This window comes from Hypomesus nipponensis, chromosome 9 (genome assembly GCF_054491055.1).
Source record: "Hypomesus nipponensis isolate SF chromosome 9, ASM5449105v1, whole genome shotgun sequence".
Lineage (NCBI taxonomy): Eukaryota > Metazoa > Chordata > Actinopteri > Osmeriformes > Osmeridae > Hypomesus > Hypomesus nipponensis.
The window spans coordinates 11,892,399-11,909,527 of record NC_140369.1 but is presented as its reverse complement, the minus strand read 5'-3'; the positions used below and the strand labels follow the sequence as shown (position 1 = coordinate 11,909,527).

At 43.0% G+C, this 17,129-nt stretch overlaps 2 protein-coding genes across 10 annotated transcripts in view; one reads left to right on the top strand and one right to left on the bottom strand.

Moving 5' to 3' along the window:
- Positions 1-2,286, top strand: part of cntn4 (contactin 4) — a 50,489-nt gene extending 48,203 nt beyond the window's left edge. The window contains exons 22-23 of the mRNA XM_084705775.1: positions 59-227; positions 626-2,286. Of these exons, the coding sequence (XP_084561901.1) occupies positions 59-227; positions 626-717 (261 nt within the window). The 3' untranslated portion in view covers positions 718-2,286. The remainder of the gene's footprint in view (positions 1-58; positions 228-625) is intronic.
- A 350-nt stretch (positions 2,287-2,636) lies between these two features.
- LOC146272959 (uncharacterized) overlaps positions 2,637-17,129 on the bottom strand; it is a 44,931-nt gene continuing 30,438 nt past the window's right edge. For 3 of the 9 annotated variants that reach the window (XM_084704916.1, XM_084704918.1, XM_084704919.1), the window contains exons 12-22: positions 16,828-17,069; positions 14,650-14,793; positions 11,280-12,890; positions 9,561-9,611; positions 7,982-8,110; positions 7,312-7,389; positions 6,555-6,608; positions 5,995-6,090; positions 5,770-5,850; positions 5,507-5,623; positions 2,637-5,381 (exon numbers count right to left, since the gene is read on the bottom strand). In XM_084704916.1, coding sequence (XP_084561042.1) covers positions 5,376-5,381; positions 5,507-5,623; positions 5,770-5,850; positions 5,995-6,090; positions 6,555-6,608; positions 7,312-7,389; positions 7,982-8,110; positions 9,561-9,611; positions 11,280-12,890; positions 14,650-14,793; positions 16,828-17,069 — 2,609 coding nt within the window. In that variant the 3' untranslated portion in view covers positions 2,637-5,375. Of the gene's footprint in view, positions 5,382-5,506; positions 5,624-5,769; positions 5,851-5,994; positions 6,091-6,554; positions 6,609-7,311; positions 7,390-7,981; positions 8,111-8,273; positions 8,951-9,560; positions 9,612-11,279; positions 12,891-13,248; positions 13,321-14,246; positions 14,251-14,638; positions 14,794-15,740; positions 15,786-16,337; positions 16,374-16,827; positions 17,070-17,129 lie in introns of those variants that run through there. The other 6 variants (XM_084704924.1, XR_014766574.1, XM_084704920.1 and 3 more) reach the window with 6 other exon arrangements.

The window sequence follows — 17,129 nt, the reverse complement described above, 5'->3', positions numbered from 1 at the left end:
GTTGTGATGGTCTCCACTGTGTGATCTCTGACCTGTGTGTTCCGTCCGTATTGCTCAGGTGCTCTACAAGCGGAATAGACACAGCCGGCCTCGTGTCATGGAAACCAACACCACTTCAGTGGAGCTCTCTCTGCCCATTGATGAGGAGTACATCATCCAGATTAAACCATTTGGAGAGGGAGGAGAGGGGAGCAGTAGCAGGCAGATAACCATTCCCAGAATACCAGGTCAGTAGTGAACTATACCCTCAGGGAGAATAGTCCAAGACTTTTGTCTTTGGCCACAGAGAAAGCTTTTATGCCTATTAATGTTCCCTGAAGAGTAAGATTGGAAGGAGCAAGAATAACTGGATTTGTTGAATGTTTGTATATTATTTATAGTTAGTTACAACATGTGTATATTACTTACTAAAATAACCCTTTACAAGGGTATACACTATAAAAATCCCAGTTTGAATTGGGTATATTGGGTTTTTTCACAGTTTCACTTGAAGCCTCTGTAATAGCTGATGTATTCAGAAATATATGCTTAAGCTTTGATTAGCAAAGCATGCAGTTGCACCAGCTTAAAGGATTGAAATGACACAGAGTATACAGACTCATTCATTTTTTATACATTTTTTCAGGTCCCAATGCAATTGGCTCGGCATCCAAGGTTTCTACTCTATCTGCCCTCAGTACAATAGCACTGTCTTTCACAGCACGGACATCGTTATGACAAAGTGCTCCCAGCAAACATTGCCTCTGATGTGGAGTCGACGCAGCCGCAGAAATACAGCTCAGTCTGGTGTAACTAGCTCCATTCATTTAGTTCTCAAGGCAGGCAGACAAGGCTGAAAAACATGTTATTGAAATGAGGGGGAATAGCCCGCTTCAGCACCCTGGCAAGAACAGGAAATCGACCAATGTCTTGACTCTGTTGTTACCAAAGCAGCTTTCATGGAAAACCGAAAAAAATGTCTTATATGCATCTTTTGTATGTCTGGCTTTTATAGATTTTTGTTGGGCCAAGTGTAATTGGTTTGGGCTTTTTCTAAAGGGCACGGGTGTAAAAGGCGTAAATTGCATGGCGAAAATATAGAGGTTCTTTTGACACTGAAACATCAGAACAGGTGAATCATCAGAAGTGAATTGCAGCTGATTGTTTTGGATCTATGGAAAAGAAAGTCTGAATGATCTGTGGTTTCATAACAAACTTCACAAAACATGAAGCACTGAAGCTATTTGTGTGACATTAGTGAGACTCAAAACACAAGCAGGTCCATGTTTAAAGAAAAGCAGTACTCAACAAGGAGGTTATATGGTCCTTATTGGGTTTGGAGTTGATCTCCCGCTGGTCCCTCTGCCTTGACCACTGTTTTGAACCGGTGACTGGACCCCCACGGCCATCGGATCCCCTCTCACCCCCCATCATCCTGTCAGCAAGCCCTGTGTCTACTCTAGAGCTATTCTTTGCCTTGTGTGTGCCTCATCATATGTTCAAAATCCTCAGGTCCTTAAAGAGCCTTAAACTATGTATATGGAGAAAAAAGAACATTAGAAACATATTGACTTAGTCTATTGAGCAGCTGCTGTATGTGTGCTCACCGCATTAATTGACAGGGTGTTGGGTGCAGATAAGCTTGTTTAATGCTATGCTCATTCCATATAAGGATGTGTGTTTCCACAGCTTTTTGCTGTCAAGCATGGTTGAGAAGTAACATGTGATGCCTGAGACATTGTTTTGGGTCTGCATTCTTACAAAAGGTAAATGCTGCTGTTATTTTCCTTTCCCATAGTCTTCAGCGCCATGTGCGATTGCTACAGCCCGTATGTAGCTTGTAATCCAGTGAAGTGCAGGTAGTTCGTAGTAAAAGGGATGTGTAGACTATTGGTTCTGACTTAGAATCATACATCAAAATGTGTAATATACGTTTTTGTACACTCAAGATCATTTATATCAAAAGAGAACCTTTCTAAAGAGCCGAACTACTTGGTTTTTATGTGAAAACTCAAATATTTCATACAGTAAATAATTGTTGCTCAGCATGACTATTTCACCTCCTTTACTGTCCATTTGCAAAGTGACCGAATGGCTTGTCAACATGCAAGAGAAAACAGGTCTGTCTATCAGATCCAATATGTCTAGATTCATGTCTGTTATTCTGTCAAAAGCAGGTGTTTTCCTGTTCCCTCTGAGATTTACTGGTCCTTCCATCCATATACTCCACATGATGCCCCTTATTTGTTTTTGCTGTTGTTGGTTGTTTATATACTGTTAATAAAGTTTATTGATTTATATAAGAAATTGTCTACTTGCATATACCCAGTAGTTATGCTGTTTTATAACGGTGCAATTTATTGTTGATCCACTTGGTTGTGCTAGAGGTCCAGTTTTTCCACTTGCAACGCTTTAAAACACCACTTGATGGCAGGGCAAGTAACTGAATTGTAACTCATTTTGCCACATAGTCACAATTTTTTTTAAACTAAATTTAATATTAGCTTTTCATCTTTTGAAGGTGTAAAATTCACTTATGTCAATGTTGCAATATAGTCTTAAATAATAATATAACATTGTAGCATGAGTATTGTGGTGTGAGCACTCTGGTGTCTTTCCAACACAATACAGATAATTCTCAGTCATTTGGAGACAGGTTGAAGTGCACTGAGACATTTATTTATGCATGTATGTTTTCCATTTAGACTGAATGCAAATACAGCAAACACACACCACCAAGCACTAGGGGAATTTAGAGCAAAAGGCTGTGGTGGGTTGTAAGGTGGAAGCTATTGGAAGAGTGGTTTCAAGTGAAACACTTGAAGTCAAAGTGCCCAGTGCTTGACCAGGACTTTTAATTCTGTATCTTCCTTAGGCCTCAGGGGTAAAGGTCACCTCAGAAGAAACCAAAGACCTCAGAGCCTCATGTACAGTTGTACAGTAAGTAGTCCAGTATGTGGCAATTCCTAAAACAGTATTACACCCATTATCAGTATGACAACAATATTGCACTGCTTCACTTTCTAACGTGTTTGTTATAAAATGCACCCAGCCAAATCCCACGAATAGTATACTGTAATTTATCCACAAACATAAGAAATGATATAGAAAATGTTTATAAATAATATGCATTCCACTCTTCAACCCACCACATCAGCTATACATAGCAACTTTGTTCCCACTGCTTATAGCAAGTAAACCATCTTGTTCAGAGAGAATAAACCAAAAACAGAGATCTCTCTCAAATAACTGCTGCTATCACTGTAAGCAATTGCCTTCACAACAATCCAGTGTCATTTGACCAGATAAAATAGAATAAGATCAAATAAAATAGAGTAAAATATACAAATTCATTGTTAAGGAGACTTAACATAGAGAATTCACAGAGATTTAAGTTAACAGCAGGTAAGACGAGTCCAAAGCTTCCACACAGTCACAACAAGAAAAAGTGAGAGTAGACTAATTTAGACAGGCAGGGTGACAAAGCCATGGATACACTGTGTAGTGGAGCTCCACTCATAACTAACTCCATCAGGTATGATTTGGTAATACTGCATGACAGTTCACAGTTTTCTCCTCTTAGTAGACGAATAATAGATTAGCAAGGTGACTACAGGAGACAGTTATTGCAAGTCTCACAAGCAGTGGGATATACCGCTTTGATTAAGAGTAGCACAAGACGACTATGAAAGCAACACTGCAAATGTGAATCAAGATCCCTACGAGACCTTTCCATTAGTTAGTTAGATGCATAGTGTTATTAAAAATGTACCTTTCACATCACTCTTTGTGCAATGTCTCAAATTGGCTGATGTACAGAAAGCTAAGGATAATAGACGTGATTTTAAGGGCATTAGCAACCCTCTATACAAGTGGCCATTTAGAGGCTGACACCTCAACAATGGGAACATGGACCAGAAAGGGAATCCCAGTTGTAACAGTTCTACAGTTCAGCTTCTTGTCTTTTCATATAGATGAGCTTGGGGCTTCAACATATCACAATATAAATCCAGGCTTTGTCTGGGACAAAAGAGGATACACTTTTTTTGAAAGGAAAAAAAAACACTCTCACATTCACCACTCTTATAAATACAAATGTTAAACTCCTACCCATAACTTAAAAACAACTCAAGTAATAAAAAATTAAAAAACATACATTTTATTTTCTTAGATAAAACATTATATGAAACCACTCATTGGCTTTAAAAGTCATAACCGTGAATGGACTACATGACCAGCATTTTGTGACAAACAGAATGGAAGATTTACTGCAAGGGTAGTATGGGGTAAGAACAACAGAGGTAATTCAGTTTGTTTCAGGGGGAGACTGAAAACTACTGCTACACTCTGTAAGCCAAGCCCCTCGTCCGTGCTGATTTAGTCCACTTGTGTTGAGTTGTCCTAATGTCCTTCAGTTTCATCAGCATCGGCTGGCATGCACATCACCAGTAATCCACATGGTCTTTCAGGTATGTGTGTCTCAATGTTAAGTCATCTGGGCTCTTCCTATGGACATCAGACACCTTCCATGTTGTATTTCTCATTCCCAACACTATTTGAATCATGCAAGTGATTATGATAATCTAATTCATTTCATAAACAAGCAAACACAGGGCATAAATTTGATCTTCTATTGTTATTAAAAATGTAAAAAGCTAATAAGAGAGCTGTTGAATATATGTGTCACTTTTGTAACAACAAGCGTTAAAGGCTGACCATCACCACTGGCCCCATAATGCATCCTGCCTGTCCCCTCCCCCCATCCCTCTTATCAACTAAACCCCCTCTTTCATGCTAAATACATGTTGTCAGCATGTAGCATCTCCATGGTAACCATATGTGAGAGCAATATGTAAGTGGGGGGGTATTGACTTCCTGTAACATTTATGATCGGGTATTACAAGTAAATCAATGTTTGCCGGGGGGGTGGAGTCAATTCGCTTTAACTCAAGGTGGGTAACATCGTGGCATGGCCAGTTGTATTCTAACGGATCTTAAATAAATCTGTACAAATCAAGGGCCAAATAATATTTGAACTACCATGAACCACCATGTCAATCAAAGTAAGACAGACCTCCCACTTGTGAGAATGCAAACAATAGCAATATCTTTGTCATGTACACGTTTTTGGTGCAATAAACATGTTCCAGAGGAGGAGGGTTAGGTCTGGGGAGGATAGGGGAGGCCATGTTGGGTTGGAGGCAAAATCACAGTCGGTTTGGGCTAAAGGGACGGAAAGAGGAGGTGTGTTGTGTTGTAGCACGGCCTGTTGTGTTGTATACACTGTAGGGCAGGTAGTCCTCTTGCAGTGGTGGCTTACAGTACTGTAGGGTGGGTCAGGCTACTGACGACAAGGCCCAACTCCTGTCCCCAGTCCCAGGAGCCACCAGGAGCAATCAGGACTGAAACAGAAAGCAATATTCCCTTCAGCCTCACTCAGCATTACACATGGCTGATCATGGCATATTGTCCATTAAAAGACAGACTGGTAAAGACTTACAGTACATTCAAAATCGGGAACACCTACCTCAGATTTTCTGTGTTTCTCCTCAGTTGGCGATTCTGTTTCCCTGACAACCACTGCTTTTGTCACCAGCATGTCAGGGTGCTGCTGCTTGGCTTCCTGTATGGCCATGGCAAGGGCCTGGAGAAGTGACATACACAGCCACACGCACACAATTTGTACATGTCATGCATTAATAATAGTTTCTAACTAGAAACACTTCTACCCAAAAATCTAGCATACTTATTGGACAAGTGTACACTATGTTGTGATTTTGGAACGCTCACCTGATGCTGGTCCACATCATCGTCTCCCGTGATGATGATCCGTTTCTCAATCCTGGTCTCTGAGTAGCCCCCTTTCACTGTCTGATACAAAACAAACACACCGGGCTGAAGAGACCACAGAAAAACACTGATTACAGCAAGATGTGCAAGACATGGTCAAGCCAGAGGCTCTCTCCCTCCCTTCACCACCACTTACAGCGGTGCCGGGGACAAAAGAAAGGTTACCTTGGTAACTTGAGTGGTGGTCGCTGAGGTGACATTTTCAGCAGTGACAGTCAGCGGGGACACTAAAGATTCTCTCCCCAGGGGAGCTGCTTTCACCTGCAGCACAGCCAGCAAACACATACTATTAACCTAGCAGCAGCTCCGGCAGAATAACTGCTATAACAGCCCCAAAGGCAAAGACACACAAACTGTTCACAGACACACCAAAACGTGCTATCACACAACCAAAACACTGTTTGTGCGTTTGGCTGTTGTGTGACTAGTGTTGGCCCCCAAACACACATGCTTCACATGCTACTTCAGTTCCGCAGCCAGGGGCTTTGTTTTAAGGTAACCATTATTACCTTGTCAGAGACAATAAATCAACAGCATGTACAACTCTACTTTGGGCTATAAGTCTGCAATAACAGTATTATTTAACCCCCGCAGACAGATGCAGTGCTGCAACTAGCATAGTGTAGTGAAAGGACACATAATGTATGCTGGAATTAAGAATTTGTAATGTACCTATTCTACACACAAAACTTTGCGTAGGAATCCATTTAATTTTAACCACTTACAGGGGATCCGTTCTCTTTACTTGCAGCTGCTGTCTCCTTTCTGCCTAACATTGCCTGCGAGAGAGAGAGAGAGAGAGAGAGAGAGAGAGAGAGAGAGAGAGAGAGAGAGAGAGAGAGAGAGAGAGAGAGAGAGAAAAGAGAGAGAGAGAAAAGAGAGAGAGAGAAGCAGGGGATAGGTCAAACAGAGCTACAAGTCTTATAGAGGAGAACAGTAGGTTGGATCATGCAAAGCAGCAATGATTTGATGAGGCATCAACGCATGTGACCATATGGAGCCAGCAGTTGGTCAATAAGTAGACCAGCAGTGATACATTACTGTAATATAACCGAATGATGCACCAACATTGCATCAACCTAACATAGATCGTTCTAGCCATTTCTGCTGCTGTTGTGATACAGTGTCAGGAGCTATGAGTGTAGTGCAAAAACACAAGCAAATGATTTAGTTAATGACAATATTTGTAACATAAAATCAGGGTTGCCATTATTATGGACAAAGTTGTATCAGGGTTTATGCAAAAAAGACCATGAGATCAAACATTTATTGAATGTTTCACATTAATCCTTTCTCTGATGAAGGCACCCATTACATTTGGTGCAGCCTACATATGATGAGGGAGTGTCAAAGCATTAGTGAGAATGCATGCCCTTATTCAAAACAGCATAAGCTATTTTCCAAAAGTTTATTTATGACACATGCAAATCCTGCCGTTACAGTAAAAGCAATGCCCTTCTGCTATTGTCAAGAAACACGTACCACATCACCCTCTAGTGGCTCAGCAACGTCAGTGAAGGAGGCTTTTGTCTCCAAACAGGTGATGTCATCCTCCATTTGCTGCAGACACACACACACACACACACACATATACTGTGGCTTATGGTATCCCACATGACAAGCACAGCCACAAAACTGCTCTCACCTACAGGGACTTGAGTGAGGTGTTCGCACTTCAAAGGCATCCTCTCAAGACTACTGCCACATCTCATCCTCATCAACAGATGAATGGCATGAGGGAGAGGCAGTAATTACATTTTAATCAGGCACCTGTGGGGCAGCCTCAGATCCATGCTCTGACTCTGGAGATGAATGGAACTCCTGCTTACTTTCATAATTCTCATTAATTTTCTGTCAATACTTTAATCGCCTCATAACTATACAATTAGGCCTGATAATGCTTCAAGTCCAGAGATTATGGGACTAAATCCAATCACAAGCAATAGAAGAGCATAGAGTAATCCGCACGTTCTACTTTTACAAAATGGCGATGTCTATGTTGTTCACAAAAAATATGGATAATTTGTCCTCTGCCGCACAAGCTATTCACATATGATCTTCCCGCTTCAGACTATTTTTATAATTGCAAGGGCCAGTGGTGTGAGTGTAACAGTGTCAGTGTGAGGAGGCAGATTGGGGGTTGCAGACCTACCTGACGAGAGCCATCCATGCTGTGGCTGGTGGGCTCAGAGCCATTAGTGTGTGTCTCAGTCCTGGAGTCGGCCTTCCTCAGCATGTGGGCAACATTCACAGCACTGGCGTCTTTCCTGGCCACGGGGGGCTGTGACGGAAAACGTAGATGATAACGTTAAAGACATTGTAATAATATCATCTTATTAGCATTATCCTTTTGCGGAGCACAGCCACAATCCAATCACTACTGTGTGATTAAGACTGTCAAAAGAATTGTTAAAATCCAGAAAAGCTGATAATGGTTGAGTAAATGCTATGAGAATAAACTTTAATAAAAGTGTATGTCAATGACAGAAACCATAAAACAAATGAATTTAATAAATTACATAGGAAGACATTTTAACAACAGAGGAAAAAAAAAGCAAGTAACAAAATAAACTTTACAAAGAATTTCACAACAACAAGCACAATGAAACAATGAAAAAGGATAAAAAAAAGTCCAAACTGAAAGTGGTCCAACTGAGGAAGTGGTGGTTTAAAGCATGAGTCGAGGTGACAGTCTGTCACAGGGCGCGTGGTGTTTCTGAAAGATGGCGGTGGGGTGGAAGCGATGCGTGTGTGCTTCTACCTCATGGTGCACACGCTCCTCTGGGGCCCTCTGCTCCACAGGGAACTTGTCATGGGAGCCCATGAGACGGGCCGAGTAGAACTTGGAGGTTTCTTCAAAGTCCTCCCGGCCCACCTCCGGCTGGTGTTCCTTGGCTCCTAGCTCTGACATACCCTCGGAGAACTGCCCCACCTCTGAGTGGAGGTCCATGATCACAGTGAAGTCCACCTCCGCCTCCAGGCTGGACGTGGAGCTGACCGTCATGCTGGAGCATTTACGCTCGATGCCCAAGTGGGTCTCCTTCATGCAGACGCTAGTGTCACGCTCCTGGTCCTCCTCGGAAACAGAGCCTGGCCGAGGCCTCCTCTCCCAGGGTTCTCTCTGGGTGAGACAGATGACAAAGAGGAGCGCCACGCCTGTGTCACAAAGCGGCAGCCTGATTGCTACTCCGGAGGTGACCATGCCAGGGGCTAATGGGATGACATTCCCCTGGTTGGGGGGGACTCAACAACTTTCTGTTGTTTGTTATGAAGCATTTGGACCAGAGTAATACAGTATATCACAACCACAGCAAGGTTAGCTTTTCTAGACATGCATTTTGTCACCCGCACTAGAACAACATGAGTGTGGAGAGATGAACAATATTGAGAGGACAGCAGGCAATGTCCTCAGATGAAAGTCCTGGGTTTTTCCGATGTATTCAAAGAGGCTAACTCATCCACTCAGCGGTTGTACCGTTTCACATTTCTACTTCCAACTTTCATGTCACGAGCACTCCATCTATGAATAATTCTACCTGAATACAGTGCTCATGGAAATGAAGAGAGCAGTGGAGAAGCGAATACAGTCTGACGTCACTCAGTGGCAGCATGCATTCCTCATGGATGATGGTAGGAGAGGATGAGGGAGTGAAAGCGGGCTCATCCGCACATCGAGAGCAAGGGGAAGAATGAAAGGACCACTCAGGGCAGGTTTATAAAAAGGTAGTGACCTTGATATCAGCTAGCTGCTCTTCGTAAATGGCAGTGGTGGAGAGAGGCTCCTGTGAAGGGAGAGCAGAGGGAGAGGGAGAGCCACCAGTGGTTAGCTGCTCTGACCACCAGAGGAGAGAGGCAGGCAAGGCTTCCTACCAACACACTGAACTACTGAAGGAGCCATGCTCAGAAATACATGAGGTTCGTACGACAGTTCACCCCCTTACCAATTCATGAGGTCAGACAACTTACATCAACACTATACATGAAATGACTATCTACAGACGAACCATTGGAATTGCTGTTGTTTCATACCATATGTATAATGAATGTATTTCAAGTATAGTTTTGTATGGTCTAGTTAGTATTTGCAGCATAGAAATATCACTCATTGGCTAATGACAGACTTAGTGAGTGATGCCAAACCACACAGATAATTTAGAGAGTTGAGAATTTTGAGTTGAGCATGCCAATCACCACATTATTGTGTTTGATTGCCGTGCCATCAATGTGCTTTCAAAGCCAGCCCGGGCATGAAAAGGAGGATAATTTAAATTTCATGACATGTTTGGAAGCCCTCTTAGTTCATGTCTTTCAGAAAACAATGTTTCCCTACTATGCATTTAACTTTCTGGCAAGGCAGCTCATACAATGATCTCACATCTCTCTCCATGCCAATGTGTCCAGGACCTTAATTTAAATGAAAGTGTGGAAATGGTGTTAGTTATTGGCCTAATATCTTATTCCTTTCATCCAACTGCCAAACAGGCTCCCACTACTAATGACACCAACTGTGAAATGGCGACACAGTGTGCTAGTGCTGGGCAAGAGGAGCTTTGGTGCAGCTGCACTATGACTGTTCATTGCCTGGCTCAGTTATATAATGCTATGCACTTTATAAGACAGCATAAGGCATTCTATACTTGAGATCCTTGTAAAGCTTGTATTCGATGGATTATGATCACCCTCTAAGGTGCTACATGAAATGTTTGATGTATAATCAAATAGTTGAAAGATGGCATTGAAATTACTTAGTATGTTTGGGATATTGTTTTCTGGTATGATGCTTCAACATTGTGTGAAATTATGTGTGCCATATAGAGCGCCTTTTAGGTGCATAATATTCTGTTCTCATTTTTCTTCCTCTAATTCAGTGCTAAACAATGTCTAAAACCATCTCAGAAGATCAATTATTTCCTCTGCATTTCAGCTTGGAAACAGCATGTAGATAAATCATCAGAGCTATCACAAGATGCAAGAGCCCTTGTTTCCTTGCAACCCTCTTACAAAGCTAAGACTATCCAGTGAGTTGAAAGGAAATTCGGGTTGAGAGGGGGGATTGATCTAAAAGCCAGTATGACATTTTTCTAAATGTTTGTCATTTTAGTTTTCATTTTTTTGCAACAGGTGTGCAGAGAGGGAAAGCTCAGGGTGGAGGCAAGGAGACGGGACTACATGGGGAAGCCAAAAGGGTTAGAGTCCAAACTCAAAAGACATGAATACACCAATGGTATTGTTACTGCATCAGCCAATGAGACGGTATCAAAATAAGTTGTGTAATAAGTAGCACTCCACCCCCTTCTTCATATACAGGCACGTATAAGTTACATGTATGTATATTATTTCAAGTCACTGAAAACAAAAACAAAAAAAGAAAATGGGTGTGCGAGTCTGTCTGAAGCTCATGCGATGCTTTTGCTTCCAATGACTGAAAAGCAGATGCCAAGCAGAGTTACCGAGTGTCTCTTCTTGGCAGCATCCTGGCCAGGCTCCCTGCTGGCATTGCGGCTGTTCCGGAGTATGAGTCCAGACTCCCTGGCCTTCTGTGTTTTCACTGGCGGGGCAGGAGGAGCCGTTTTCGAGAGCGCTGAAGCCTTTGAGCTGAGCAGATGACTCTCTGTGGGTCCCCTCGCTGGCTGGTACGCATCCTCCCAAGCAGCTCTGCTTTGCGACTGAACCAACTGTTCCGTTTTATCCTCCACTTGACCTGCCACATCAGCGAGGCCCCATTCCTCTGGGTGCTGCTGCATGTCTCTCTGAATGGAGGTTAGCGAGTGGACCTGTTGTCCTGGATAAGCGCTAGTGGCAATGGAGCTGGAAGACGGCAGGGTAAACGCAGGATGAAACGCGGGAATGTCCGTCCACTCGGATCCCTCTGGAGAACCAACTGACCAACGATACTCTCGTTTCAAAATCCTCTCCTTAAAACTCTCACATTCTGTCTCTATGTCTTTCTCATCCTTGCAGGCAACACTCTTTGATCTCTCAGGCTTGAGAGGAACAATCCTGGTTATTTCTGACTGACTGCTGCCCGACAGTCTCTGAAAGGACCTTCTCTGACCCTTGTCTGATGCAAGACCTTCAATATCCTCTCCTCCAGAGCTGCTGGCCTTTCTCTCATGTATCCTGACCTGTCTCACCTGTGACACTGTGGAGTCTCTACTGTCAGCCATGCCTTTCTGTTTGACCTGTGACTCATCTTTAAACTGTGCAGGCAAACTGTCAGGCTCAGCCTTTCCCGGGCCATTCACTGGTCCTAGTCCTTGGTCTGCTGACTGGCTTTCACTAAATGGACTCTTTGGGTCCATTCTTGTGTCAGGATTTATTATCTCATGAGGAGAAGTGTCCCTGTCCTTGCCTAGCGATGTGCTATGGTCTAGCTGGTAGTCATCAAACACAGGGCCGGCCTTCTGCTTTGTCTCGCTTGATCTTTGGTCATCTTGAAGAGGGCCGAGTTCTCTTTGTTCTGATCCTGCTGTTCGCCTCTCAGGATGAAAGACTGGTCCCTCTAGCTCTGAAGACCTCTCCTCCCCGTCAGACGCCTGGTCCTCTTCATTGGAGCCATCCCCCTCTTTCTCATAGATAAATTCTGTGGACATTCCCAGGTTTAAACTTTGAGGTCTCCGCTTTTTTCTGTTTCTGTGGGGCTCCTGCTCCTTTCCTCTGTGTGGGTCAGGAACCATGTCATTCTTTGGAGAGGGATCGGAAGCCGGGGGTATTTTACGTTGAGAATCCCTTTTGGGAGATTCAGGGGTGTCTGCTAATGCCACCACAAAACGACTGCTGTTACTCAACCTTTGTTCAGGATGTTCACAGGCTTCCTTAGATATGGACGAGGTAAAGTCATCTATACAGGTTCTCGTTTCTTTCCCATCCTCTCCTGTAACCTCAATATGTATCATCTTGGCTTTATCTCTTTCTTTCTCAGGTTTTTTCTTTCTCTCCCAGGAGGAGTCAGACATTAATGGAGGAGGTGAGGTGCGAGTTTTGTTCTTTTCCTTCTCTGCCTTCCAGTCAGGGTCCTGATAAGTGTCTTGTTTCTCAATCAATACCCACTCCTCAGAGCCCTACATGTTGGTATAGATTAAACACAGTTAGAGTTGCCAACTGTAACATCGCTTCAGAGCTACAATCATGTTTTACAAACAAAGAAATACAGTTGCACATCGAATGTATGAACTTAACTTTGTGAAATATATTGGGTACCTTCAGCAACGTAAAGGTTTTTAAGGTATTATTCTGCAATCACAGATTTCTACAGTACAGTACATAAAACTAAGTAATTACATGAATATATTATACACAGTAGCAGTAGAAAGGGATAATAGAGGCATTTGAATGTACAGAATGCAATAGTGCCACATCCTATATATAAAATCTATTGTAATTTATAGTATTTTGTGAGGTAGAAGAGTGAAGTGCAACCTCTGGGGAAGTGACCACAGTCTTCTGGGTGAAGCCCTCAACAGATATACTGTTTACAGGGTCCAGTCCTCCCTCCTGGGGGGCCGGTGGCAGAGTTAAACCCCACCAGGAGAGGGCAGAGGAGAAAGTGCAGAACAAATATTAGAGCCCTAACCCTGTTACCCATGTACTGTACTATGTTAACTCCGAAGAGGCAGCTCATTTGTATTGCCTTTCCATAGTACTCTTGGTGTTTACATGCAATAGTTTAAAGGAAACGCAAGTTAAGAAGAGAAAAGAGTTGGGAGAGTCTACCAATCCTCATTACCTACATTGTGTGGTTGCCAACTACATAACCAAATAAGGGGCCATTTGCAATGCAAATAACATTTGCAACAACATCAAAGCGTTGATTTCCTGAATATCTTTGGTAAGTATTACCCTCTAGGATTCTGAGATAAACTTTGTCAGCATTCAGTCCAAAGGATTACATTTTTTCCTCAGATTCAGGACCAAAATCTATTGAGCTTTTTGCCCTGAAGGGTGTCTGACACCCCGGCACTATAATCAGATTGTTTTCAGACAGGAGATGAGAAATTGTCAGTAGAAAACATAGATAGCTCTTGTCACGGAAGTCCTTTTTGAGAGCGCAATCTAGGTACAGTGTTGTGAACAATCACAAAGAGAGAGATAAAAGATGCTGGAGACAGGGTGCTTTGACACAAAAAGAGCATCTCACTACCAGACAATCAAGGTGACAGCACAATAACAACACATATGATTGTTCTGAGTACCTCACATTCCATAAAACTAAAATCTACTGCTGTCTGCTATTCATGTTGCATTCAAGTTCCTTTCTTCTAGTATTTGGAAACTTGACATATCACTGCAGTTATATTGTTAGTATACTTAAGTATACAGCCAGGCACCTCTTTACAACAACAAGTTCAATTTTCTTGTATGCTCTTTATTATGAAGCCTCCTCTTCAGAAAAGAGATGCATCATTCAACTCTCTGACAGCTCTAACAGTAAAGGCACACACAAATTCGAACCTCAACATCTATTGTTCTAGATTCAATTTTTTGTTTTAACATAATAGATCTTCAAGTTTGAATAACTTGGAATGGATAAAGTCATGCCTCTTTTACAAAGAATGGACCAAAGCATGTTCTGCTGCCTCAATCTCCAGGCACTCTCAGCACCAGTGATAAGTAAGCCTATTCGAGTGCTAAGTAATCTGAGCATAAATAACAAACGGAATATTAATGACAGGCAGTGTTGCATTATCAGCCTCAAGTCACATAGACAGTAGGACTACTAGTAATAGAGTAGAGGCTATGGATCTCTCCAAAGGACCACCCCCGGTCCTCCCACCCCTGGTCCTCCCACCCCCGGTCCTCCCACCCTCACCCCCCACTCACAGCCTTCTTCTCTGGGGTGCCGCCTGGGGAGGACCCTGACAGACGCTTCTCACGGTTCATCAACTTGGGCTCCCTCAGCGCTCTCTTCAGCTCGTTGATGCTGGCCTGGTGCTTCAGCAACATGTCCTCAGGCTTATCCAAAAACTACAGAGACACAAAATGGATATAGGCAGAAAGAGAGAAAAAGAGGGGAGCCGGAACAGAAATCTATTAGAAATACATTGATATATAAATTACAACCACAGTAATCAAATTGACACATTAAATTCAATTTAATTACAATTTGCTGTGCATTAGTGACTGAAACATGATTTAAATGATGCATCACACACTGCCAACTAAGTTCCACAGAAACACCAGAAAGACACAAACATAATGCCTTGGTTTCACTAATGTCGCTTAATGATGAGGTTTCACTAATGTTGCCTAATGATGAGGTTTCACCACATGGATCAAGTACTTCAGCAGCAGTGATTGCATTCTTTTTGCAATAGTCTATCGAGGTATAAAAATGGCTCAGACCTTATAAAAAACGGTGAAATGTGAAATTAAAGTGACTGCATACATTGTTCATTGAGATGACACAAATAAAACCAACTCAGTTTTCCCATGTAGCTTTGTATCTACTGTCTAAAGTCAATGATGCATTTAATCAAATGAGGCCTGAACAGTGGTAAAAAATACAAAAGGAACACTTGGATTCCAAAAATAAGTGTAGTAAAACATTATCAACTTCAGACATTTATTTAGATGACAAATGTATTTTCAATAAGAACTAAGAAGTTTATTTTCTCTTTAAAAAAACTCAATCACATAGAGTTACTTTACTTTGATATTATGTAACATATTGTATTGTATAACCGATTCTGTTGCAATGAAATGCAATGTTTAGATACTGTATCACCGTATTTATAGCTCCTCATGTGACTCTGCGTGTTAGAACTGGACACTGGACACAGGACAGGAGCAGAATCACTTCCTGCCTGGCTTGATGTCTGGGGCCTCCTACTTCTCAGCAGGGCCGTAGAGAGACACAAACAGAGAAGCTGGCCACTAAGCATAGTGATTGAACACAGTGAGCTGGGCTGTACCTCCTGCTTGTGCCGAGGGGTGGTCTCCTGGTCCAACTGAGGGGGCTTAGTTAGGGCATGGCACAGGTGACAGCATGGGGACAGGGGGGGTGTTGGAGGGGGGGGGATGCAGAGACAGAGAGGGAGGCCGGAGCCGTTAAGTCAGGGAGGAAGGCACGCAGGCAGGAAGGCACAAACGATGGACGGATGGACATACAAACCCATAGACAGACAAACAGACAAACCCATAGACAGACAGACAAGTCCACAGACTGACACGAAGACAGACATAAATAAATAAAGATGGCCAAACAGGCTTCCAAGAAACTACAACTTTCTTTGTATTAACTGCATTTCCATCACATTTTGCAACTTGATACCATACTATGGGTGAAACACAACAACATGGTTCCAAGGGCCATATAGTACTGTACTACAGATGTCCTCCTGTTTGCTACCTCTACTATTACATATGCAACTACTGAGGGTGACACAAATCCAGTCTGGAATGACAGACCTACAGACAGACAGACAGACAGACAGACAGACAGGTAGACAGACAGACAGACAGACAGACAGACAGACAGACAGACAGAGGGTACCAGGTAAACCAAATACCTCCTGTTTACTCTCAAGATGTGACTCAGCATCCTCCTTTAGCCAGCAAGGGTTAAAGAGAGAGAGCACGTTAGTGACAGGCAGAGGGAGCCAGAATGAGCTGCAGTGGTAGGAGGATCACCACCATGAGAGAGAAGTGGAAAACATTCAACACAGCAGTTAGCAGGAACAGCGTGTGTGTACTGGTAAGCATAAGCTGCTAAGTAGTACAGTTAGTGTGACAAATCCTCGAGTCCCCACTGCAATAAATGATTGCAGAAGATGTGACTGATGTACATGCCTGACCAAGCTTTCATTGAACAGTTAAGGGCCAGTACCGGTTTGGACACTGTGTTGGGCTCTGTCATTACTCCGACTGTAGGGGTACACATTCATCACTACAGTATACACGTAAATTGTGGATCTAGAGAACGGATGGCAGAAGTCAGACCAGGCTCAAAGCCAACATGCAAACAGTAATGATTTAGTTCCATCATCTACACAACTGTACCTTAATTTCCCTCTTTCTGCTGGGAGTGGTCACCTCTTCCTGGTCCTCCACGTCTTCCTCCTTCTGGTCCAGGTCGTTTTCATCGTCCTGGTCCTGGTCCTGGTCCTGGTCCAGACTGGGTTCCAGCTCAGTGTCCTGCTCATCCCCAGAGGGGCTGTGTACATGGGGGTGTCCACTGACACTGCGCTGAAACAGCTCGTCTTGGTTCCCACACATTGCTGAGACCGGTCGGGAGAACTCTGCTGAGGACATGGAGGATGGTTGAAAAACCAGAGCAGGGTCAGGGTTAGAACGCCACAGAC